Source organism: Amblyraja radiata, chromosome 15 (genome assembly GCF_010909765.2).
Source record: "Amblyraja radiata isolate CabotCenter1 chromosome 15, sAmbRad1.1.pri, whole genome shotgun sequence".
Lineage (NCBI taxonomy): Eukaryota > Metazoa > Chordata > Chondrichthyes > Rajiformes > Rajidae > Amblyraja > Amblyraja radiata.
This window is the reverse complement of record NC_045970.1, coordinates 31,063,818-31,086,240: the sequence shown is the minus strand read 5'-3', so window position 1 is coordinate 31,086,240 and position 22,423 is coordinate 31,063,818. Positions and strand designations below refer to the sequence as shown.

At 38.2% G+C, this 22,423-nt stretch overlaps 1 protein-coding gene across 2 annotated transcripts in view; it reads right to left on the bottom strand.

The window, feature by feature from the left end:
- Positions 1-22,423, bottom strand: part of LOC116981161 (sporulation-specific protein 15-like) — a 247,845-nt gene that overhangs the window by 159,679 nt on the left and 65,743 nt on the right. For both annotated transcript variants that reach the window (XM_033033964.1, XM_033033965.1), the window contains exons 8-10: positions 6,655-6,733; positions 5,176-5,294; positions 4,386-4,508 (exon numbers count right to left, since the gene is read on the bottom strand). In XM_033033964.1, coding sequence (XP_032889855.1) covers positions 4,386-4,508; positions 5,176-5,294; positions 6,655-6,733 — 321 coding nt within the window. The remainder of the gene's footprint in view (positions 1-4,385; positions 4,509-5,175; positions 5,295-6,654; positions 6,734-22,423) is intronic.

Below are 22,423 nucleotides of genomic sequence, written 5' to 3'. Positions count from 1 at the left end.
ACGAGGACTTAACCAAGAAACAGCTGAAAGCACAAGTCATTGCTTGCCCATAAACAACTAACTTCTTTGTGGTGAAGTTCCCAGAGGACCATATTACATTTTCACACCGTAAGGTGTGATCTGCAGTATAGAATTAAGGACGCCAACAAAATAGCAGCTGTTGTCGACATGAAAACTTGCTGTGCTTGTTTCTTAAGGCTTCCAGATAAATACAAGGCATCATAACACAATTCAAGATAATTTCAACAAATATTTCAATATTCGTTTTCATTTTCTTTCATCTGAGGTTTTATTGTAAGATATACGCTAGTATCAGATAAACTGAGCATAAAGCAGCATGACTATGGGGAATTGATTGATACAGGCAAAGTGAGACAGCAATATGACTCTTAATGGCTCCAGATGCAGGAACATTTTCTTCCCATCTGTTATCAGGCCACTGAACGGTCCTCTCATTAGCTAGAGTGCGGTCCTGATCTCCCATCTACCTCATTGGAGACCATTAAACTACCTTTAATTGGACTTCAATGTTACATCTTGCATTAAATGCTGTACCCTTTATCCTTTATCTGTGCGCTGTGGACGGCTTCTCCACAGATGCAGCCTGACTATTTGAGTATATCCAAGCTATTCTGTCATTTCAAATATCCAGAATCCGCAGTACTTAGAATTTGATTTTTTTAACGCAATTGTTATAAAGTATTGAACATATAATTCCAGAAGAGTTAGAATAACTTACCTGCTTTTGTCCTCTATCTCTCCCTTAACAGGTAAGGATCCTCTCTGTGTTTGACAATATATATTATGCCAGCTACAAATAATTGTATACATGATTCCAAAATGATTTTTTCTCTGCTCCTGATTTTTTTTTAGAATTATACTACAAACTGCTTTATACCTTAACAGTCAGAGCTTGGTTTACCATCTAATCCAAAAAGTAAAGTCTTGAGCAATATAGCAATCGCTCTGTACATAATCTACATGTTCTCTGCTTCATCGACAAGATTGCCACCTCTGAGCAAACTGTGAAAGAAAAGGAGTGGATAGGAAAATAAATCAACTTAAATAACAAAGGAGGTAATTGAGAAATGTTGCAGTTCAAAACTAATATAGATGAAAGATGTTTTCATTCCGGTTTTGTAACCTTTAAGTATACTATCACAGTCTTTAAATTCAACACAAAGACATACGTGGTTGGTCAATTATTATGCCTCCAGCCTTCCTACAATGAAACTTGGTAAGTGACTAAAGAGATTATGTTAACTTTAATAATACCCATTCCTCTCTCTTGGGAAAGTATTTTTCTTGGCATTCATCTCAAAATCTGAAATATGCTATATCGCCCAGAAAACCGATTCTCAACCAGACTAAATTAAACTATTTCCAGCTTTTTTTTAAAAATCTCTTATTTCAGAAATGTTCCCTGGGCATGTTGAAATTAATAAAAGTACAAAAATAGATGGCAGTTTTTTGGATAACCCAATGTACAATTTGAAATATATTAAAGGAATTGGCTTATTTTACAGCATAACAGGGTTGGTCCTTTTCAATTTTATGTACAAATGTTGCCACAGTTAGTTTGTTACCTAGATCTATTTTAACCCTTCTTCATGTTGTTATTCAAATTTTTGAAAGACTCATTAAGTTTATAAGATTGGCAAGATCATATTGAAATATCAAAGTATGGCAGCAAATATCTCGCAGAGTTTTTAGACAATTCTGAAAGTAAATGTAAATTATAAAATGTAGAAAACTCAGAATGATGTTCATTTTCTTAAATTAATTCTTAAAATGAATATCTGAAATATTTGAAAAAGTCCAAGAGGACAATGCAATTAAAAGTTTCTCAGTGCGACAACAACTTTATTCATGATTGGACCAGTCCTTGTCAGCTTGGGAGAAACAGACTGTGTTCTGAAAAACGTCAAACGTCCAGTTTATATCAACAATTAATATCTCATTTACCAAAGAAGCATAAATCATTTTTTAAGTAACAAGCTAACACCGCCATTAATTACCGTATAGTTTCTGATGAGAGTCAACAGAAAAATCACAATATATTCGGAAACATTTTGGAAAACAATGGAGTCTCAATGACCAATAACTATAAATATTGTAACAGCAATTAGTTCTGTGCAAATTGTTTGAGCCAAAGTTCTCTACTTTATTTTGATAAATATATATGTATGTTCAATATGATTACTACTAATCTATGATTCAGATATGGGTTAAAAATAACTGATGCAAAGATTTTTCTCTATCATGCCTGGAGGAGGGTACAATCATCTTCCCACTGATGATTTGCTTGCCTAATGCCTGATGGTCAACCATGGAAAGATGTGTAAGAAAATAGCAAAGTAGGAATGAGGTTGGAATTGGTTTAGAACTTGCACCTTTAAGGGCCTGTCCCACTTACGCGTCATTTACGCGACAGGCCAGTTGTGACTGTCGCGCGAAAATCATCTAGCCGTACGACAGTCGCGCGCCAAGTGCTCTTGAGGGCCCTACTTCTTTTGGGAGCTATTTGTGATGTCGTTCGTACTTAGTCCGATCTCCGTGGCAAGTATTTTCCCAGTGAAAATGTTTCAAAACAACTCGAGTTTTATACCCGGGTGGTACGTGGTGCGGCGCTCAAATGACGCACAAATGGCGCGCCGACCGCATACGGGCGGCGCATGGTTACAGATGTTGACGCACGGTGACGCATAATAAATTAGCATAGGCAATGTTCGTGCATCACCGTGCGTAACCACGCGCTACACGTACGCCGTCAGTACGTCAGCGTACGCCATCAGTACGTCAGCATGCGGAAGGGAGAAGTCACTATCCGGAGGAGGCGCTGCCCTGAACGGCTGCCTGTCCTGCAGCTGTCCGTTTTTTCCCCTTCTTTTTTATTATTTTTAGTTTGTTAAGTGTACAGTCAGGGGGTCTAAATCTTTTGTGTGTGGGGGGTGGTGGGGGGGAAGGGGGAAACTGCTTTTCTAAGTCCCTACCTGGTCGGAGGGGTTGCCTTCCTCCGAGCAGCGTCTTCGACCTGTCCTCGCGGCCTACCAGCGGGTCCTGGAGCGACGTTTCCCTGAGGGTACCTGGCCAGAACATCGGCTTTGGTGGCGGCGCAGAACGTCGGCATTGGCGGCGGCGCAGAACATCGGCTTTGGCGGCAGTGCAGAGCTGGAGCGCTGTCGTGGAGCGGGCGATGCCTTTCCTGGGTCGCCGCGCTGGGACTCCAGTATGTTTGGTACCGCCGAGGAAAACATCGTGGAGCCGCGGTTCTGCGGAGCGGCCAGCTGCGACGTTGAACTTACATCTCGCCGAGATCACCAGTGTGCGGAGCTCCGTCTGGCGTGGTCTGTTGGCTTGGAAGCCGCAGGCTCCGGTGGGAAGGCGGCCGTTCCTGGCACCCCAAGCCGCTGGGGGTTCTCCCGACGCCGGAGTACCATCACCCGGCGAGAACATCGGGCGCCGTGGCGGCGACTGTGGAGGCCTCAATAGGCCCGACTATGGGTGGACAAGAGGATGGGGACTGGACTTTGTGCCTTCCCCCACAGTGGGAATCACTGTGGGGGGATGTTTTGGTGTTGAATTTCTTTATGAATGCTGTGTTGTATTTTTATTAGTGTGCTGCAAGGACATCAGAATTTCCCCTGAATAAGGGGATTAATAAAGTTTATCTATCTATCTATCTGTCACGCAGGTAGTGAGCGAGGATTTTTAGCATTCCAAAATCCTGGGGCGCCGCGCATTACCGCGCATCACTGCATACGCCACCATGCCTCACGACGCGCCAACCAATTTTACGATGTCACGTAAATGACGCGCAAATGACACCCAAGTGGGACAGGCCCTTTACTTTTCTGTCTGCTTAGTGTAGAGGGACGTGCAATGCCCTGGATGGGTAGTAGGAGTAGACAGTCTTGAGCTTGTTTAAGAAAGAACTGCAGATGCTGGATCTAAGGTAGACAAAAATGCTGGAGAAACTCAGCGGGTGAGGCAGCATCTATGGAGCGAAGGAATAGGTAACGTTTCGGGTCGTGACCCTTCTTCAGCTTGTGCTTGTGCTTGTGATATTTTTACTTGATCACTAGTGGAGGAAAAGATAGCATTGCACAGTTGATTAATAAATCTGATCTAAATAATTTCAACTATGCTCAGGAGCCTCAAAGTATCAGTCCCAATTTATTTTGCATACCACAATTTTGAGTTTGCAGTTTAGTTTCAGTGAACTTGGCTTTCAAGTAGAATTTGAACCCAAAATAAGCCAAATACATATTTTTATCTATTTTTTGAACAGTATATTAATCTTCTCTCATAATTCGAATTGGCAAGTCTGGGCAAATAACTGTCATATTTATTAACCCGCTCACCATTGTTTCTTGTCACTCTACCTGATTCAGAGTCTTCTGTTCATTCAGCTGTTGTTGCAAGCTTTCCTTATGTTGATTTCCGAGGGCTAACTCTATTGCAATTTCTGCCATTGACTGCTGAAACATCTCCTGTTTTTCTGCAAACTAAAGATATAGTGGTTAACATCAACAAACAAGGTTCAAGGGATGCTGTTTGAAATACTGTCAAATACAGGTATTACGCTCTTGTAACTTTTCTGCTTAATATACAAGCACAGATGTCCTTCCATATAAAGATTAAACATAAGCATTTCTAATTAGCTTTTACTTTCTCTGAGAGCATAAAAAAGTACACCCACCAAGCTATACTCCCTTAAATTAACACATCTGTCCTGAATTTGTAAACACTTCACTGGCTTCATGGTGCATAGTTCTTATTTATAAATTGAATATAAATTTATTACTATAATGGTATTTTTATTGACTCAATTAATCACTAGGAGTGCTATTCGAGTTCAGTTTTAAGAATATTTTCACAAATTAGTTGTAGACCTCCCAATCCACAAATTCTGGTTTCAGAGAGTTAGAACTACACTCTGGAGATTAATCTTAACAAGGCACAGATTTATGTAGAGAGAGCACAACATATTAAAACATTGCTGAAAAGAAACTAAAGCAATCACATCCTCCTCCTGTTATACAGCACTATACCTGGTAAGAACATGTACAAACTGGTACTGTCAAATCAGCACAACATTTTAAAGGAATACATCTCAAATTTCTAAAAAAAAGTGCCCCTCAAGGTTAAACATAAAAATATCAAACTGCTTACTTCTTTGTTTATAGTTTGCATTTCGAGTTCCTCATCACAATAAGTTGGATCAGTTCTGTTATTCTGGAACATTTTGGAAGCCAGCCAAGTCTTATGACTTTCTAAGTGTAAATCAAAATCTGTGGAAAAACACCAATTAAAAACATCAGATTATCATTGGTATGATGAACAAACTCAAAATAACTTGGAACAATGTCAATGTAATTGGTGAAAGGGAGGCCATTTTTTGGAATGCGTCCAGGTCCAGTTCAGAGTTCAGCATAATTTTAGTCCCACAAGGAAAGAGGCATTGATTAATGTGCAGTGACTCCATTGAAGGATGGAGATAATTGAGAAATTGTAACAAGAACACAGTTTCACTGTAAGAATGCATTTTTTTCCTGGACTTAAGAGGTGAGACTTTATAATTACATTATAAATTGCCAATCTTAATTGTAAAATTGTGAAGATGATAATCAAGGCTCCTGAAATTGTCAAATGAAAAATATGATAAAAATCAGCAAATAAGCAAATTGGTTCATTTACTGCTGGCCAGGAAGACTGAACTGAAAATTATGCTAGTTTTCTACTGTAACGCCGACAGAAGAATGCTCAATGATAAATAGGATTGAGGGATTCCCTAAACTGGAACTAGATTGGACGCAAGCATTTCTACTGCGCTAATTGCAATGAAAACTGATATGAGTCTCACTGACTGCTACAGGCATGGACGTAGACTTCATTGCACAATTGAGCCAACCTGGATTAAAAAAAACTTTTTTTTTAAATCAATATCAGACAGATTTCCCCTATTTTTTTTAAGTTGATTGGACCATTGTATTGGTGGTGGCTCCAGAGTAAGTGACATGCAACTTTGATATATACCACATGGATAGAGGAATGACTGGCGCATACCAAAAAAAATATTTCTAGTCAACACATTTGCCTAAAAAAGAAATGTTGTCTGCAAGTTCTTGTTGGGTGAAAGCTGAGGAGCCCCTATTAGGAGCAATCCCAGAAAGCACTGGAGTATGAAACTAAATTCAGAATATGTCGAAGATGGACTGAAGAAGGGTCCCAATCGAAAGGTTAGCCATCTTCTTTCTCCAGAGATGCTGCCTGAGTTACTCCAGCACTTTGTGACTAAAATGAGAATATGTTCACACGAGGTACTACAAATGCTGGTTTACAAAAAAAAAGACACAAAGTGCTGGATTAACTCAGCAGGTCAGGTAGCATCCCTAGAAGACATGGATAGTGATGTTTTGGGTCAGGATTAGCCTGAAATAGGGTTCCGACCTGAAATATGACCTATCCATGTCTTCCAGAGATGCTGCCTGAACTGCCAAGTTATTCCATCATTTTTTTTGTCAAATTCAGAAAATGCACTGGTGCTAAATGGAACTTAACAACAATTTTGATTCCTCAGAAAAACATGATTTTAAATTGAAGTGGAAAATTCGTTAGAAATAGAAACGTTCAACACACAGGCTAACAGACCTTCAAAGACACTGTTCTGCACTCTCAAAACTTGATGCTCAAGTAGTTCTGTAGCGTCAATACATGAGACTAAATGGGCCTGTAAGAGAACAACAAGACAAAATATAATACAAATGCTTGAAAAGTGTTGGAAGAATTGTCAAGTGACCACCTGGAAGTCAATTGATGATAAATAGGGAACATTCCACCATTGACAATGTAGGACAAACACGGTCACTGTTGCAGGCAACAATGATTTATAATCCTTACAAGTTATTTTGAAACCAATAACTTCTAGAAACTGAGGTTTTATGATGAACTCCATAAATGTCCTCACTATATTTGGTCTAGGGTCGTTATATTCCCCATTCTGTTGATAGGAGATGATCAATGCGATTTCTTTAAATGTACATTATTTTTTTTCAATTAAATTTATTTTGCCATGATATGTTTCTGGTAATATACGATGGACAAAAATTCCCCCAGAAAAACTAACCCAGTAGTGAGAATGAAAACTGACAAAGTGAGGAAGACAATAAATGATGTACATTTTAATGGTAACAACCTAAATTATAGACAAAATGGATATTATTGTAAATCACTACTTTGATTATTTTCTATTTTCTTCCTATCGTTTGGCTCTCTTGGGCTTAAACCTTCCATGACTTGCATAAATGTTATCAATAAATGGTTGATGTTCACAAGATATTATAAACACGAACAATTACGTTTTTACTTTCCTCACGTAATTATTTTACTATGGTTTTTCTACAATGTAGCAAAAGTGGTACAGGGTTTAATGTTCCTTTTCATGCAACTACTTTTGATAACTGAATAATAAGCATAACATAAAATTTTACTGGAGATATAGTAAGTATTGGAATTTACTTTAAACAAAAATGTAGATTTATTTCACACAAACAGAAAGCATAACAATCCCATCATATAACGTTCATTAAATTTTCAAAGATGTTAAACACCACCTGAGAATAGCAGTAATGTAGGTCCTTGCCTATCACATTTCAATGGCTTCATGCTGCTGTTTCCAGAGCAACCACATAATAAACCAATCAAAATGTAATATGGAATATTAAGTGAACATGGTAAAACATACAAGCATATACTGTATATTATTAACCAAAAAGGAGTTATTATGTAAACAATAACACCTATTATTCCCAGATTTTTTTCACAGCAAAATAATGTCAATAAATAAAGATTTGAATCAAATATCTCAATATAGGAACCAAAAAATCCTAAAAGAGAGCAAAAATAATAAATAACACAAGATTTAGCACAGACAAAAACAAATGACTACAGCAGCAGTTGGCCAACAGAACAATATATATATAACACAAATCTTCAATGAAACTGAACAGAACAATTGGAAGCATGCAGCAACTAGTCAAATAATAGTTATTTGACAATAAAGGTACAATAGAACAATAGACTATTAAATAGTACATCGCACTACTTGATGGAGAGAAACAAACAATATTTTGCCAAACTTAAAGCAAATTAGAATTCACTGATGATGCTCAAAGGTACAGCAAGCGAAGACCAATCACCAGGAAATGCCTGTTGTTGAATTATATGCAGAACTGAAGTAAATGTTGCATATGAAGAGCAACAATACACATTTTAGATGTGTATTGTTTCAGGCTAGAGATGCCTGAAAAATGGCCACATCCAATTTCCATCTGCTCATTTATGAGGTCTCCTTGCGACACAGGGATACTGATCATTGAAACCAGGCCATGTTATGCTCAATTAATGCCTACATGACAGGTGCAGTGATACCATCAATACGTGCATACATCATATACAGTATAAAGTGGTGCTATTGAAGCACATTAAAATGTGTTTGGAAATCTATGTCAATTGGCAAATTAAAACATTTTCTATCGAGTTTTCCTGTGCTTCTCGTAGCTAATATGGTTGCAATTATTGAGATATCTGTGCTCTCAGCTGAATAGTCCGGCTGGCTAACAGATCAAAAATTCATGATGAGATAACTTTTGTTGGTAAAAACTATTTGATTCTACTGGTGGCATTGCATCAAAGAAATTACTTATTTTCCTTTGTATAAAGATATTATGCAAATTAATTGAACATATTGTAGCCATATAGTATTACTGATGATGTAAAACATAAATAATATCCTATTCTCTGTCGGGCACTGCTGTTTGAATCTTTGTTTAAAATGCCATTTGCAGCAAATGGAAACAGCTGTTTCTGGTGACTGTTGGCTCTGGTATGGTATTTTATTCTGGTTGTGGATCAAATATTTTGGCTGCTCATCCAGCCTAACAATGCAGTTCAGCATTGTTTTAATAAAGACTTTCCTTCAACTGATACAAATAAAAAGAGACATAATAATATATCATCACATGGTTAAGCACTGTGAATCACTTTATTAAAGTCAATACAAAATCTTTCATTTGTGTAGTGATTTCAATATTTCAGTATAAATAGAGTAAGTTTGGTCTTTGAATCTGCCTATGTCATGAGAAAAATTTTTTGGGAAGAGTTATGTGGTTAAAAGATTAATAATTTCTAATCAAAAGGAAAATTTGCTTTAACAGAAAGTTCAGTTCTTCTTACTGATTATCATTGCTTTGCTTCCTTGCCAATCCCAATGAGGCCTCATGCCAGATTTCAAGAAAAATCTCTACAAACCACACTAAAGTCAACAGCAAGCTGTAACAAACAGCATGTTTCCACAGGTTATTACTGTCATGTTTCATGCTAAGTCGTTTTCAACATTTATATGGACTACATCTACACATTAAAAATAAACATTGTGATTGACCTTTTCAATAATGCATGAATGTTTGCAAATTCACTTTACAGAGTTTCCTTTCAACTGATACTTACAGTAAAAGGCAAAACAACATAGCACAGCAGGTTAGTATAAATAATGAAGAATCTATAATAAGAAAACAAGTTGGTGTATGTGCCTCATTGACCAATGTAATTCACATGACATCAAATAATATTTTATTTTTCCATGATCTCACTGACCAATATTAATCGTATTATATATCTGCAACCTATTTGATACCTTGTTGGGAGATAAGCAACTAATTTACCTAATTGTTCTGGAATTGATTGACAAATGCTATTTTGTAAGAGAGGGAGATCAATTGCTCTGGTTGGAACTACATTATTTAACAGTCTGCGGTCCACATGAACATGTAGAGATTATGCCAATAGATATTAACTAATATTTAAAGTTAATCTAAAGTCATACTTCAGTAATTTAATAACATTCATTGTTTTACTTGTTTATACAATTAAAAATTGTGCTTTGAGTAATCTTGTATAGAGCTTATGCACATTTAATGAGCAGTTCAAATGCAATAGAAACATAGAAACATAGAAAAATAGGTGTAGGATTAGGCCATGGCCCTTTGAGCAAGCGCCACCATTCAATATGATCATGGTTGATCATCTAAAATCAGTACCCCGTTCCTGCTTTTCCCCCCTACATCCCATGATTCCTTTAGCTCTAAGAGTTAAAATCTAACTCTCTCTTGAAAACCTCCAGTGAATTGGCCTCCATTGCCTTCTGCAGATTCCACAGATTCACAACTCTCTGGGTGAAAAATATTTTCCTCATCTCAGTCCTAAATGCCTACCCCTTATTCTTAAACGGTGACCCCTGGTTCTGGACTCCCCCAACATCTGGAACATTTTTCATGAAACATGAATAACGACCAGTGAACTGAGAGAATAAGCCTCCAATGGCAGAGCTCTCGTCATGGATGTACACTAGCCAAGAATTTCTAGTTTAATTTATTTGAGCTGAAACATTCTCTATTGGACATATGTGAACAACTTTGGCAACCTCAAAAGCTTAAGAGCTCAGTCCTATGTATCTTCCTTCCTCCAGAGTTCTTAGTTGCTGCTTGAAATAGTCTCCTCTGTTTTTGAAAATTAGCAGATCAATTATAAATATGTTTATTTCAATTGTTAATTAAATGAATCCAGTTGATATTGTTTCAAGGACAAGCAGCTTAGGAAAGGAGACAATTAGAGTAAGGATCTTCCATTTAAGGTATTCAGACGGCAAGTGTGAAAAATTGGGTAATAAAAAGGAAGTGCAGGTGCTGGTTTATATCAAAGATAGAGACAAAATGCTGGAGTAACTCATCGGGTCAAGCAACATCTTTGAAAAAAGTGGATAGGTGATGTTTCGGGTCAGGACCCTTTTTCAGACTGATTACCTTTACAGGTTAATTTTCAGACTGAAAAAACACAGGTGTAATTGGAAATTGCATACATATTAAAAATAGCTGGATAGAAACATTGGCCTACTTCAGACTGTCGATCACATGAGGCCTACTGTGTATGTCAACACCAAGAGTCCAATTCTTATTGAACTGTTTTGCTTTGCAGCAGACCCTTTTGTTAACTGTGTAGCACTTGTGGGTCATGTTGAAATTCAGCCCTAAATTCTTCTTGATGTGTTCGCATCAGTTTTTGTAACAGCCATAACTGAAAATGTAATAAATGGTTATTAAGTTCAGATAGAGTAATAAATGGCAATGCTCTTCATAACAAATACAGATTGGGATATTCTACCATTAAAAATACAAATGAAACCTTTTTATTTCAAATTAGGATGATTAGTAATATTCCCCTTGTTGTTGAACACTTATGTCCAATGTTGCTCAACACCTCTAAATTCTTGACAATTCCCTGGGCAGCAGAAACATCATCGTGGACTTATCACATAATGATAAACTATTGTATGGCAGATCCCCAAAACAATGGCTCACTGCCTTCTCAAATCCCATCTTGGGTTTGACCATGATATGACCTCACCATTATATTTCTAGTGACCTCCTCTGTCCATTGGCCATATTTAAAAAATGTAAGTGCATCATTAATGTGATCAATGTTTAGACATGATACCACCTATCAAGTCTCCAACGTTTGGAGATAATTGCATTTAATATTCAACCTAGTATGTGAAAACCTGTAGATATTCTGGGTCAAGAGAAACAGGATTGTTCTATTTAAATTAAAATGTAGGTTAAACAAACTGTAGAATCAGAAAACTCTGGAATCAGCCCAGGAATTTAGGTGTCCGTTGAAACAGACACACTCTGAAAACATATACACAGATGTTTACAATTTCTTTTTCAGTGTCTTCTTCCAGAACTCTTTGTATCTCACACTCTCTCAATTCCAAACTACTTGCTATGTCCCTCCAGCCTCTCCGCTCTGTGCTCCCAATATCCCCTCCCCATTCCCTTCCTCCACATCCGATTCTCTGCTCTCTCCAATAATCCTATCTTTGCTTCTTCTGCACTCTTTCTGCTCCCTTCCAGTCGTCCTCTCTGCCACACCGATTCTATGACCATATTTCCCTAACCCTTGACTCTCCAGCTGCTGCCTGCATTTGCTTTCCTGCTCATCACCATTCCTACAGGAAGAGCTCTTGGGAGGTTCCATTGGTCCTCCAATCTGCCTGAACTCAGCAGGCCCTAGTCGCCTGGTCTGCTATGACGGGTGGAGAATAAAAGGGGATTTGTTTTTAGTACAATGGCAAGATGGAGGCAAAGTGAGGCAAATAATGCCCTCTTGTTGAAACGGCCCCAAATCAGCAACCCATTAAACACACATTCACCATTCACTTTGGGTTGCAACCCTCGATTTAAGAGCCACTACTTTTGAGGTTTATTATGGTTACAACTACAGACTGATATACAAAAACGTACAGCCATCATACATTGACGCTGTATGAATAGATGTTGGTGAAAAAATGAAACAATCTGGAGTCAAGAAAAATTTACAGCACCAAAATGCGCATTGACCCATCGATTTTGTGCAGGTTGAAAAATGGCAAGCCTACTTTTTTTTCTAGATATTCCATGAAAATAAACATTTGGAAAATCTTAGTAAAGAGTTTGTGAAGATAAGTGTGCCATTCCAATTATGATTTCTCGACTTTATCACCAGATAATTGCATTTTGCACATCCAGTGGTCTCCAGGCAGAGCATAGCATTATGGCTTGTATTTGGATTCTACAGAAAACACATGCAAACCTTAACATTGCTAGTTTCCTGACCACCCTCGCTATATTCACTCTCAGACAATAGAGGTCATAAACTCCATAAATTTCATTGCCCAGACAAACGAAGCAGTTACCATATATTAACCAGTTTGATTACATTATCTCATCCAGTGAGTTGGGACATAATGCAACTTAGTATTCTAAACCATATCCTTCAGCATGGTAATTATTTTTTCGTAGAACTAGTGAAATTATTAAATATCTCAATTGCAAGGATTTCAATGCACATACATTGTTGTTCAGCCCCTCCTCCCCTAACACAGTGTTGCATTATATTTTGCACAACTATGCTGGGAAGTTAGCATTTTCTTACTTTAATTTTGTGGCATAGTGATTTCTGCTTGCCATAATTAGCGTTTCCATTGTCACCACAAAAGAGCTTAACTAAGTCTAATTTTGAGTTCTTTTTTCCAAGGGAAGGGTTGGATCGATGACTCTGTAGTCCCTCACTTTCTTCATGAATACGAATTAGTTTATCTCTATATTCCCTGATCAGGTGTCAAGTATCTCGAGAGCAAAATAAAAGCTTTCATGTCAGGTTTGATGCATTGGTCACGACTGGCTCTCAAGGACATCAGCAGGTTCTTTGATACCGTCGATAGCAATTATGTTTATAAATTAAGGCTTCAGCTTTTGCATAGTTGCAGGCACCATTTTGTGCAACCTAGTACAATGTTGGTGTAATCTTCAGTTTACAAACGTAGGACCACTATGGCTATTGATTTACTGTCATGTATTGAATTGGGGTAAACAACTTGTGTATCCAATGTTTCACTGTTACGGAAGGTGTTCAAAACACAAGACCTTCCCTCGTGAACCTTCGCTGCACTCCCTCAAGGACGTTCTTGCTATTGAGGAAGTGCAGCAAAGGTTCACGAGGTTAAGGATGGCGGAACTGTCATATGATGAAAGAATGGAGCGACTGGGCTTGTATTCACTGGAATTTAGGATGAGAGGGGATCTTATAGAAACATATAAAATTATTAAGGGATTGGACATGCTAGATGCAGGAAACATGTTCCCGATGTTGGGGGAGTCCAGAACCAGGGGCCACAGTTTAAGAATAAGAGGTAGGCCATTTAGAACTGAGATGAGGAAAAACTTTTTCACACAGAGAGTTGTGAATTTGTGGAATTCTCTGCCTCAGAAGGCAGTGGAAGCCAATTCACTGGATGCATTCAAAAGAGAGTTAAATAGAGCTCTTAGGGCTAGCGGAAACACGGGATATGGGGAGAAGGCAGGAAGGGGGTACTGACTGTGGATGATCAGCCATGATCACATTGAATGGCGGTGCTTGCTCAAAGGACCAAATGGCCTATTCCTGCACCCATTGTCTATGTATCTATGTATCTAACTATGTGATATTTCATATGCATGACTGACACCCATACATTTCTGTATATTTTAATACATTTTTCTTTATTTATACATTTCATAGACTATATTTATTCAGCAGTCATATAACCTTCAAATCTAATTGTATTTCCTACTCTGTACAGTGGATCTTTACCATTCTACTGAAGAATACATTAGTTGCCATCATTTTGATTATATTTTCACCATTGAACAGATTTAGTATGTCACAAATTATGTCCTGGGACTGACTAATGTAATTTTATCAGCTTCGGTACCCAAATAAAATGTCATAAATTAAGTATGTGACTGCGGACCTCACAGCATCTCAACAACACAAAAAGAATTTCCAAGAGGAAGCAAACATTCCCATCAAATCTATTGGATTTTATGAAGTTATTTGTGAAGATTGAATACTTTCATTGGGACAGAGAAGAAATCCCCTAATAGTGGAATGAATACACCTATTTACTGAATACCTGATATGCCAACATTGGGGAGTAGAACAATTTTGTCTGAAACATTTGAAAGCTGATAAGTGAGAAATCTCTGCTTTTCCTAGCAGCTCCACTGACCTCACACGTGTTTGAAGCTATTTGATTCACTTAAAGATTTCACATAATTTCCTCAGAAAGATTTCTCCTCTTGGATTAATTGAATGAAAAATGTTGGTGTTTCTTTAGTGAAGTCCAGGCTTCTAATTTGTATTGGCTATGCAGGTTTCCAATATGGAAATTCTGTGTCATTGAGTAGTAAAGTGAGATGGGATGCAGGTGGGAGGTAATGCTTATAAGACGGAAAAATACTTTGAGGAAAAATGCCCTAATAACTGAAATACCTAATAATTAATATCTAATACATTAAATGAAGTTCATAACAGTATAGTAACTTTGTAAACTTTGTGAACATAGTAAATTCACAGTAACTATGCTATAAAGTTGTTATACTTTGAAACGCTTGTCCGTAAAGTTGTATTTTAGGCTTTGACCTTTCGAAAGACTTAAAGGCGGTATTCACCCAGACCTTTAACTCTGCAAGGCATAACTAAAAGGAAAAACAAGTGTGATGTATAAGCAATATTTCCAATTCCACAAGAACAATGGAGGAAAAGAGTATAAAAGCATCCAATCCTGGTTATTGCACTTCGAGAAGATTATAAACAGTCCGGAGAAGTTTCAGAAAAGATTTACGACAATGGTTCAAGGGATGAGGCATGTCAGTTATGAGGTTATACAAGAAAAACTGGTGGTGCTCTCAGAGCAGAAAGGTTGAAATGAGATTTGACAGAACTGTACAAAGCCGTGTTCTATTCAGATAGGACATGAAGAAGCTGTTCTCTTTGACAACATATCAACACTAGTGACACTGTACTGAAGATCAACTCAGCAGCAAGTTTTTTTTTAGTAATCATTGTACTGTCACTTAAAGCTTTATGTCAAAACTCCAAGGTTTGTCAAGTTCAACAATGCTTGTGTGATAAATGGTTAACCAACCATGAACAAAGGCAAACTTATAGACTTGCAATGTAACGTACTTAAAGAGATCAATAAAAATGATGAGATGCACTTCAACACAAAAGGAGTAGAATATATGGAGCTGGTAGCCACTCGTATAACTGAAAGTACTTTGCCAACCTGAAGACATAGATTAATGACACACATAGATGCCTCTGAAAGCATTGCATTCAAAGCATCTACAGAAATTTGAGTTTGAACAAAAATATGAGTGTTTTAGGTTTAGGTTTAGAGATACAGCACAGAAACAGGCCTTTCGGCCCACCGAGTCCACACCGACCAGTGATCCCCACACATTAACAACTACCCTATTGTTAATATCATACCAAGTCAATTCACCTACAAACCTGTAAGCTTTGGAGTGTGGGAGCAAACTGAAGATCTCAGAGAAAATCCATACATGTCACAGGGAGAATGTACAAACTCCGCCCAGACAGCACCCGTAGTCAGGATCGAATACGGGTCTCTGGCGCTGTAAGCTTTACCGCTATACCACCATGCCGCCCTTCGTGTTCTTTATTGTCTGCTGCTCATGTCAGGATTCATTGAAGGTGTACAAGGCTAGTATTGCTGCATGCAGTAAGGTATGAATATGAACCTTTAAATGTTATTTATTTGTGGCATTTACTAGATTAATATTATATATATTTTAAAATATATTGCAGTTGTTTCCAAAATGTTCTACATATCCTGGTTCTCAGAAAACCTATACCAGGTGGTACAGCTATCAGTTGTTTTATATTAAGTATGCCACCTACTGGCATTTTAGACATGATTTAAACTGGCAGTCCTGGGCTTTTCTATTATACTGAGTGTTAAAAGGCCTGTGTATCATGTGGTTAGCTTTATTGGAAAATATTTTATTATTAGAACAATTCAGTCCAAATACATTTTCTGAAAGAAAAATTTCAAAAATAACAATAGCATAACAATAACCACCACTGTTTTATTGCTGAATTTATTTTTGTTTCATATATTGTGCCTTAATGACATTAGTGCTCATCTGTCTCAGTCCGAATCTATATGAACAGCTTCAGATTTAATTACATAAACCTATTAATTCCCACATTCTGATAAGTAGTTGGCATATCTATACATCCAATCCTCACCTATAGCTGTCTCTTCCCTCACTAGTTCTTCTTACAATGGTATCTGCTTTTCATCAGACTATTTCTAATAATAAGTACTATTTGAAACGTTATTCTGTTTTTCAGATGCTTAATATCCTGCATTTTGTTTACTATCGATCATTTTAGTACATTCCACATGGCTCAAATCGAGCTATGAATCTAAACTAAGCGAGGATTCCTTCAATTTGAGAAATATAATATCTCATCCTGCTTTAGAGATCTACCTGTATTTAATGCATTTATGTTTAAGCAATTAAATCACTGCTCCTTGTCATATAACAAAACAGATTAAAATGCTGATTACCCTTAGGGATAAGCAGATGAGTGCTGTACACAGAATCAGATTTTATTTTGGTTCTCACCATTCCAATAAGCTAAAACAATATTTTTCCTCATGATTAAAGTTCACTGACTGTTTCCAAGCCACCACAGTGATAATTAGTAATTTTAGATTGCAATAAATGATTACGCTTTAGAAATATTCTACATTTGGCAGATATATATAAGCCGAAATGCAATGATTTTGAACATTTTGGAATTGTTACATTTAGAATAGAAATTAAATGGAGTAATTCTTTTGGAATAATCTGAAAATATCTCACCTTGTTCATACATTTGCTACACACGATAAAATATTGTTAAAAGTGTATTAGGAATTGGGATTAGGAAAAGGGGGGGGGGGGGGGGCAACAAGACCTGGGACTGCTCGTACATCAGTCACAGAAAGTAAGCATGCAGGTACAGCAGGCTGTGAAGAAAGCTAATGGCATGTTGGCCTTCATTGCAAGAGGATTTGAGTTTAGGAGCAAGGAGATCCTACTGCAGTTGTACAGGGCCCTGGTGAGACCACACCTGGAGTATTGTGTGCAATTTTGGTCTTCTAATTTGAGGAAGGACATTATTGCTATTGAGGGAGTGCAGCGTAGGTTCACCAGGTTAATTCCCGGGATGGCGGATCTGACATATGATGAAAGAATGGGTCGACTGAGTTTGTATTCACTGGAATTAAGAAGGATGAGAGGTGATCTTATAGAAACATATAAAATTCTTGAAGGATTGGACAGGCTAGATGCAGGAAAAATGTTCCCGATGTTGGGGGAGCCCAGAACCAGAGGTCACAGTTTAAGAATAAGGGATAGGCCATTTAGGGCTGAGATGAGGAAAAAAAAATTCACCCAAAGAGTTGTGAATCTGTGGAATTCTCTGCCACAGAAGGCAGTGGAGGCCAATTCACTGGATGCTTTCAAGAGAGAGTTAAGGGCCTGTCCCACTTGGCCGTCATTTGCGCGTCATTTACTCAACCTGGTAGCGTGTGGGTAGCGTGTGTGTAGCGCAGGAAGGGCGCATTGAGTGGCGTGGAGGAGTGTGGAGTTGCGCGCGGTATCGCGCAGCGCGCCAGGATTTCGTCCTGTACGAAATCTTCGCGCGCCACCGGCCTGTCGCGTAAATGATGGCCAAGTGGGACAGGGTGACGTTTCGGGTCGAATGGGTGACGTTTCGGGTCGAGACCCTTCTTCAGACTGAAACATCATCCATTCCTTCTCTAAAGAGATGCTACCGGTCCCGCTGAGTTACTCCTGCATTTTGTGTCTATCTTCAATTTAAACCAGCATCTGCAGTCACTTCCCACAGATTAATTTGGTCTGCAGCTTGCTACTTTTCATTCACCTCTTTTTTTGAATAGGGGCATTACATCTGCAGTTTTTCCAATTGCTAGCACCACAAGAAACTGGAACATTTTAGAAAATCACCATAAATATCATAAACTGGGTAAATATCATAAACTGGGTATTCAAATGACGTCACACACTCCAGACGTCTGTGCGGACGCATGATGACGCGCGCGACAGTCACTACCGGCCTGTTGCGTAAATGACGGCCAAGTGGGACAGGCCCTTAACTGTAGATTTAGCTCTTGGGGCTAATGGAATCAAGGGATATGGGGGGGAAAGCAGGAACTGGATACTGATTTTAGATGATCAGCCATGATCATATTGAATGGCGTTGCTTACTCGAAGGGCTGAATGGCCTACTCCTGCACCTATTTTTCTATGTTTCTAAGACTGTCACCAATTTCCACTAGATCTAAAACCATAGCTGCACGATGACTTTTCCATAACCCTAAACTGCTCGTACAGCCTTCCATGCAGCCAGCATGCACTGGAAAAGCATGGTCCGGCATCAATGCAATATTCCATCTACTGAAGTCAATTTACTAGAAGTCGTAAAATATCTGGCGTAAATTCTGCCTACAATTGTTTACTTTTATTTGTTTTAGAAAAACATCAAGAAGAAACTATTTTAATCTATTTCAATATGCAGAACTTAACAGATTCCAGTTCCCTTTGGCCCGTATTTATACACTGTCAAAATCTTATGTGCACAGCCAGAACAGTGCAAAAGGTTATATAACAAAAATCTGACTATTTTCATTCTCATCCTTCTAGTATGCTTAACCTGCACAGCTTTTATTTTCTACTGGTGACTCACTGACTGTTTCTAAACTACTACTTTGTTGTTTTTTTTGCTTTAAATTGCAACAAATGATGAAGCTAAAGAATTATCTTGGATTTGTGACTTTAATAGCTTAAGTTACATTAGTAATGCTTTGTTGGCACAAAAGCAATGTTAATTTCAAATGTTTTATATTTGTTGAATTCTCAGTGTTTACAGAACACTGTAAACTGTAATAGTAACTTTCTTACACAGAGAGAGAGAAAAGCAAAAGAAGAAAATAAATACATCAAAGCAGATGCATCACAGAATAGGTTTCAAGTTCATTCCCCAGACAATGATGTGTCAAAATAAGACATGGAGGATTATCTTTCTTTATACCTTTTAAATTATTCTTGACAAGATACATTTCTGTTTCACAGGGAAAAATATCAGTTACATGTCCGTAGCATTTTATTCTTAGTAGTTGGATCCTTTTCAAATGTCCCATTGTTTTACAATGGAGATGACACCCTTAAAATGACAACTTAATTTAAAATGTCATTTGCTGGATTGAAGTGAATCCTTTGCTGTACAAACAATATTCACTCAAACAACCTTCTTGAAAAGATAAATTTGGCTTGAAGCATGTTAAATGCAGTAACCTTGATTTCAAATTTACTGGGGCTGTTTCCCTATGTGTTCCCATGAGGGCTGCTGTTTTATCACCACTTCAGTCATGAAGATTGCTACTTGTGTTGCCTTGCCCTTTGGCTGGAATTAAAAAGAACATTCTTATTTGAGATGGCCAAAAACATTCCAGTGGACTACTCCCTGATGGATTACTCTTTTGTTCAGTCCTACTGTAAGTATTGTAGGTTACTGAAAGCCATTTTAACTTTAATTGTTCAAAAATACCTATTCGCTGGGATTTAGTGTATTGCTGAAAAATTCAGATCACATTATAGCATTAGATAAACGCATATTTAAAATGTTCTGAGCAAGAATATTCTCACAGCCATATTTTGATGTTGGGGGAGTGGGTCAAATCATTTAAGTGATTCGTGTGGGATTGTTGCTCTGAATTTTGAACAATAGAGCATAATGTAAAAAAATAATGTTCTCATCTTCAGAGTGTACCAAAGATAATATTTCAAACAAAACCAGGAAATTCCATTTTGAAATGTGCTTGCTTCTAGCAAAATGGTGGAAGAGAGGGATGTAGAATACAGTTCATACAAATTATGAAATATTTCTGTAAAACCAAACTAATTCTCTCATAATCCTATTTGCAAGAGGTATTTATGGTAAAAAAAATTTTTTTTGATGGATCCTAGGTCTACCTGCTGTCCAAATTTCTCACCTGCAAGCTGACTGCTCTGTCTAAACTATTCTATATACAATGGCCAGCAGAATGTTCTCTGGGTACCCATTCAGTAACTAGAACTCAGCCAGTGATTCCTGAAGACCTGCCCCCAGAATGTTGGGGTGGAGATTGCAACCTTCACGTGGTGCGCCCTGTTTCGACAAATGCAATCAACCCGGCGTGCACAATCAAATAAGATCAAATAGAACAGGTTGTCCGACAACTTTAGGCTGTGCACGCCATAAGCAAGAAGAAGAAGAAGAAGAAGAAGAAGAAGCCCCCAGAATGTCCAAATGCCTTTTTACAATTCACCAGTCATGGTCTATTAGTGTTTAAAAATAGAATAACTGCAAATACTGAATGTAAGTACTGGAAACATTTGAAATGAAATAAATTAATTACACCACCTACGTGCATTTAAATTAATTACACCACCTACGTATATTGATTTTAGAAAAAACGCTACCATATATCGATATGATTTTTGGCCATCTTACCCACAGTCCTCCTCCGCTGAGCAGGCCCAGAGGATTTTTCCCATTGATGAAAAATAAAAAAGTTACGAGTGTTTAAAAAACCTTGAAATCCTCTATCCTGTCAATAACCGCAATGAAGGTAACACCCCTTCTGGGGGGGGGGGGGGGATGGGGGGCAGGACTATAAAACCCCGGATGCCTGGACATGACACAGTCAATCTACAAGATTGCGAGAGAGAGGCCACGACTCTCATTCTAAGCTGTGAATCAACTGAACTGTGAGTCTGCAATAAATGATTTGTTAGCCCTTAATGAAAATGAAATGAGTTGTTTGGCCTGCCCTGGGCTTGAAACGGCAATGGCAACAGAAGTGAAATGAAAATGCAATCAGCTGTTTAGCCTGCCCTGTGCTTGAAACTGCAATGGCAATGGAAGTGAAATGAAAATGCAATGAGCTGTTCGGCCTGCCCTGTGCTTGAAACTGCAATGACAGTGGAAGTGAAATGAAAATGCAATGAGCTGTTCGGCCTGCCCTGTGCTTGAAACTGCAATGGCAATGGAAGTGAAATGAAAATGCAATGAGCTGTTCAGCCTGCCCTGTGCTTGAAACTGCAATGGCAATGGAAGTGAAATGAAAATGCAATGAGCTGTTCAGCCTGCCCTGTGCTTGAAGCTGCAATGGCAATGGAAGTGAAATGCAAATGCAATGAGCTGTTCGGCCTGCCCTGTGCTTGAAACTGCAATGGAAATGGAAATGAAATGAAAATGCAATGAGCTGTTTCGCCTGCCCTGTGCTTGAAACTGCAATGCAAATGGAAATGAAATGAAAATGCAGAGCTGTTTCACCTGCCCTTTGCTTGAAACTGCAATGGAAATGGAAATGAAATGAAAATGCAATGACCTGTTTGGCCTGCCACATGCTTGAAATTGAAATGGAAATGAAATGAGTTGTTTGGCCTGCCTGAAAACACTAATTTCCGCCCACAAGGCCCCTATTAGACAAGAAACCAGACCCTTTTGCCCAAAATGCCTGTATTAGTCCAGGTGGAGCATTTTAGAACAAAAGACCCTTGCCAGGCCAGGAAAAGTCCTGAAAAAGTGCAGAAAACGTGCCTTTCACTGAGATTTCACTGAGATTTTTTTTTAGAGCCCCTATGACCCATCAGGCCTGTACAAGCCCAGGAGGAGTCCCTTCGGCCCATCAGTATTAAACCTCACCCCAGTATTTTTCTCCCTCCCTTCATTGGTTCCCTGCAAAATCCAGGCCAGGATAGACTTTCCTTCTTCATTACTGTGATCTGCAGAAAAAGATGAAAAATTTGTAAAATTGATTCTCCACCCTCTCCCCCTTCTCTCTCACAAGAGTCTCTCACCTGTTCTGTGCAGAATTTCTGACAGTTTCTGAGCTGCCAGCCCACCAGGCCTGAGTGAT